This window comes from Corticium candelabrum, chromosome 15 (genome assembly GCF_963422355.1).
Source record: "Corticium candelabrum chromosome 15, ooCorCand1.1, whole genome shotgun sequence".
Taxonomy (NCBI): Eukaryota; Metazoa; Porifera; class Homoscleromorpha; order Homosclerophorida; family Plakinidae; genus Corticium; species Corticium candelabrum.
Window position 1 is genome coordinate 4,232,278 of NC_085099.1, and position 4,907 is coordinate 4,237,184.

At 41.0% G+C, this 4,907-nt stretch overlaps 1 protein-coding gene across 1 annotated transcript; it reads right to left on the bottom strand.

Moving 5' to 3' along the window:
- Positions 1 to 3,297: 3,297 nt before the first annotated feature.
- On the bottom strand, positions 3,298 to 4,698 carry LOC134191406 (uncharacterized). The gene has a single exon (XM_062660018.1). The coding sequence runs from the start codon at positions 4,432 to 4,434 to the stop codon at positions 3,388 to 3,390; it is 1,047 nt and encodes a 348-aa protein (XP_062516002.1). The 5' UTR covers positions 4,435 to 4,698; the 3' UTR covers positions 3,298 to 3,387.
- Positions 4,699 to 4,907: the final 209 nt, after the last annotated feature.

The window sequence follows — 4,907 nt, forward strand, 5'->3', positions numbered from 1 at the left end:
ATAACTAGTTACACCGCTAACGGTTAGAGCCTGTACGTTAGGCAATAGCGTGGTTTTTCGTGACAGAAAACTAATGCTTGGTACGCCACTGATGCCAGCTGCACAACGGGACAACACACATGCAGGTGCATGACTGATTGCATAACGGAACAACACTCAACTGACCGGTTGTACAACCTGTAACATGTGATTTCAGTATAGATCGTATAGTCTGGTTAGACATCAGTCCGTCCCGTTACATAACACGACAGCCACACAACGAACAATGGGTACACATCCGTGCGGAACACGCATATTTATATGATTTAAATGGCCGTAAACAGCCTTAATAGAACACAAGAACATTTTCTTGCTTTCCCAAATGTAACGCCTTCCAAACTGGTTACTAATAGATTTACAATTTAAATGTCTATAGCGTGAGATCCTGCTTGTCCAAAGATCACGTCAAGTTGATAATCAAAATATTCAAGTTTAGTTATTAAATACTAATAGAGTATTAATTAATGATGAAAATCAAGTCATGATTGCATGTAATTACTAAACATCGTTATATTTGTCAGATATTTGTATCTAGTCTTACCTGACGAACAGGATGAACTCGTTAGCATCTCGTTATCACTCTCCTTTTTGCATTTCACTAGTACAAACAATTACATGTTAAGACAGTTTCGTAAAATTTTGAAAAATTATACCGTGAATCCAAATCCGATCTTTGTCAGTCCAACCGCACTTGTCTTTGTCAAAATCACATAATTTCCATTTAGCAGGAACTAACATGGAACCATATGTCAGTTTATATACAAAATAAAAACGCATTATATATGCAGTAAAGCATTTGACTCTTACACTTCTCAGCAGTGTATGAAAAGCTTATGCGACGCTGTAATCTTCTTTTTGTCTTTAACTTAACTGTCATTGTCGATCCAGAAGACATCAGTGTAGTAGTCTTCCATTGCTCAGGAGTAAAATCGTGCAGTTTGCCTAAGACCGAACTTGATGAAATATTGAGGCCGTCGAATATTGTGAACTGTGAATCTCCGTAATATTTGTAATTATTTGGTGATTTCCACATTTCGTTAAACTTAAGAAGAATAATTCTCTTAGATGATGTTTTTATCTTCCAGTGACATCTCAACTGTCTGTAGGTGTTAGAATTTCTCCCAGGAACTGTGACGTTTCCGTTAGTACCGCGTAACGTTTTACGGCAGTCACCTAGAAGCGAGTGTATGTATAAGTCTTGTCAATTATTGATAAAGTTTAGAGTTGCGTACATTCGCACAAATAGCGAACTTTATAGTCGTGTCTGCAGTAACGACCTTCATGTTGATCTCTTGCCATACACATCAATCCAGTCTCTACAGTGCAGTTTAGCACATCAGACGTTTCACTGGCCAGTTGTCCTAATCATAAAAAAGCAACAAGTAGTTCTACTACAGAAAGGCATCTCGTCAGAATCCATCTAAGTTACCGCTAGATGTCCGACAGTCCACGTCTTTGGGCTGCTCGCACACCGGATAATAATTGTTTCTATGATCGTCAGGTGATTCCACTTCACCTCTCTGGTAATACGAAGACCTCAAGTCAATAAATTGAGTCCAACACAAACCTGTGAAGTAGCGCACGTGTCAACAGCGACACAAACAGTGACCGTCGCTTATTTACATATACACTTACGTGGTGGACGATCATCGATTTGTATAGAGTAAACAGTCTGGCTTCTAGAATACAGGTGATCGAATGCACATACGTATACAGATCAGTAGGGGAGACAAAGGCGGTCTATGCTAACTTACTGTAGTAGCTCTACAATCAGCAGAACGAAAACACAAGCTGCAGCTCTTTCAGCCATCTAGCCTTCGCAGCAAAGTCGTTTGGGCAAATGAAGCGTTTCCTGTTTGATCCAGTCAGTACGTTTGGTTCAACAATAGACGAAGGTGTCAGAGCAGTCAGAACAGGTCAGGGTGTGAGTCTACTGAGTATACGTAAACGCAAGTGGCAATAGACCGCCCGCTCTCTAAATCCGGCAAAATCTAGAAGATGCAATCAAAAATTAATTGACAGAAACAGCAACTCATCATCGTATCGACAGATGCCATATCCTGTGTTGCACAAACAGCACATAATGTTGCAAGCAGATATTCATACTACATAGCGAAGTACACAACTACAACCACTGGAAGCTTATAATTCCGCCATTCGGTTTTATATGTCTTCTATAGATATTGATTGTTTTTGCAAATTTCAATTAATTAGGCCAACATATTTTAAAAGTAATGCACTATTAATTAATTAGATCAAGTTTCTTCGTTCTTTGTTATTGGGTCGCCAAATCGCGTAAATGGTACTTTCCCCAGATATGATTGTGGTAGTCTAAATATGACGATTTGGAAGAAAACCGTTTCCGGTGACTTCACATAATTAATTCATATCATCGCACAATGACATGAAGGCGTGGCTATTTACGTAAGTGATTCGCAGCCACAACTCTTGAAAGCATGCTGAGATACGCATGCTGTAAATAGTCCTTGTGCGGAAACTCGTAGGAAGCTTCGTTAGGAACTTCGTTTCACCCCTCCGGTATACCAAGGTTTGTTGATGCCAGGGTGTGACTACTGAATAATTTCGATGTTGGCAGTCTGGAAGCGTGCGACGTTTTCGGTATAACGAATTAAATGTTGTAGGTTTGGCCTCGTGTACCCAGACCGCATTCGTAGTGTTGTTAGAGCAATTCTATTGTTATGTACAGGCAATTTGACTTCGCAACCGACTAATGTAAAATCATCTCGTCATGAGGGTTTGACTGATATAATTATCAACTCGCTATCTTCACGTATTAGACATATCCGGATTTCTTTCACGGCGCTAGCTAGAGCGCACGTAGTAGAAATGTGCCCGGACTTAGCTGACTCAACATGATGAAGATGACTCAACACGTGAGTGTAAATGAATGAACCGGATAAGAATAACTCAACCCGGCCCAACACGCGGGTTTAGATGACCGAGAATGACTCAACCTGCATGGATGCGCATGACACGGAAGTGGAATGCTGCATGATGTGGTGAAGTAGTGGTTTCGCAACAACAGTTGACAGTAGTATATAATAGTAATAAAAAGCGCATTTATACTGACACATGATCTGGGTTGGATGTGAGTATACTACTACTACTACTACTACTACTACTACTGAGAGAACTGGTGTATTTGAACAATCAAACGGCATCTGCTAACACACTACTACTACTACTACTTGAATAAACTACTACTACTACTACTAATAATAATAATGAAATCTCTACTACTTTTTTCAAAATACTACTACTGTATGTAAAAGCTTCCTCTATAGCAACAAGTTTCTAGGTTGTAACAACTTTGAGATAAACAGTCTTCTATAATCTACTTTCTGCTGCTTCCAGCAGAATGTTGAAGTCCCTTGAGGTTCTGTGAAGCTTGGACCTGCATCCTCGCAAACACATCACGCAGGCACGAAGGAGTGCAAATGACAGTCGACATCTCAGCCAGTTGATAGTTGTGCTGTACTCGGTGTGGTGCTTTTCCGATAAAAGTGAGGCTAGTCTTTTCAAAAAAATAGACGTCAGTTTACTGCATCCTCCAGTGCATGCTAAAATGATTGGCGTGAACGATGAAAGCTCCACGTTATTAATTCGTTCCTCGTATCGCCTTTTCTTCTCTTGTTCCTGCCGTTTATATAATGACGGGATCTGCACTGATTTGTAGGATGAGGCATTAGGGTTGAAGACCCTGACGTCAAAGAAAGTTCGTTGGAAGTGCCCACCCCAAAATCCACTGACAGCAATATCAAGTCTGGCATTTTCGTCAGAGGTAGTACAGCGTTTTTGAAACATCTCGCCGTTGAGAGGTTGCAGAACGGGCTCTTTGTGTACATCGTGGCAAACCTCTGTCAACAAGTTGGTAAATAAATCGCGGACCTCGTTATGGCGGATGCTGGGGTATCCTCCTGTTGGACATGACAGAGAGTGATCTACTGAGAATTTAGATCCACATGGACATATGTCTGGGAGGTTGGACGGGTGCCAACCGTATCTGAGGCACAGGGCATCCCGAAACGCAGATTTGTGCAAAGTGAATCCGTGTTGCTCTAGTGGGATTGCGGTCAGCCAGCAGGAGGCACCCTTCTCACAGGCCAATTCAACTGAACGTTTCAATTCCACAGATAGATCATTGACAGTGATTTCAGAATGAGACTTTTGTGCTAGATGTTTTTGCTGGCGAATGCTAGCTTTCATAGAATTCTGCTTGGTAGGAACGTTATCCAGGTTTGTTTCTTGTTGCACAATTCGGTTGACCAGTGGCGCACAAATTAACTTTGAGTATTCCAGCTCACAAGTCAACGAACGTGGATCTACAATTCCAAGGCCGCCTAGTCGAGGTGGTAATGCAAAAAGCCTTCTCATCTTGTCTCCTGGAGTACTTCTATTGGTTATGGCGGGAATCAGTTTGGATCGTAACGCCTCCTCCAGAGGATTAAGGTACTCTGCAAAGTTTTCATTGGTTCTGAGTGCAAATTTCCAGCGTCCAATCAGACCCCGTGTGAATATCGAGTGAGCAGCTTGTGGTTGAGTTTGGGCAATGCAACTGAGTCGCTCTACTTGTAACTTCCAATTGGTCACCTTTTCTTGCAGGAAGTTATTGCAGAAATCTTTGTTTCCAATAGCAGCTCCAAGGTACTTTTGTCCTTCTACTACTACTACTACTACTACTACTACTACTGAGAGAACTGGTGTATTTGAACAATCAAACGGCATCTGCTAACACACTACTACTACTACTACTTGAATAAACTACTACTACTACTACTACTAATAATAATAAAATCTCTACTACTTTTTTCAAAATACTACTACTGTATGTAAAAGCTTCCTCTATA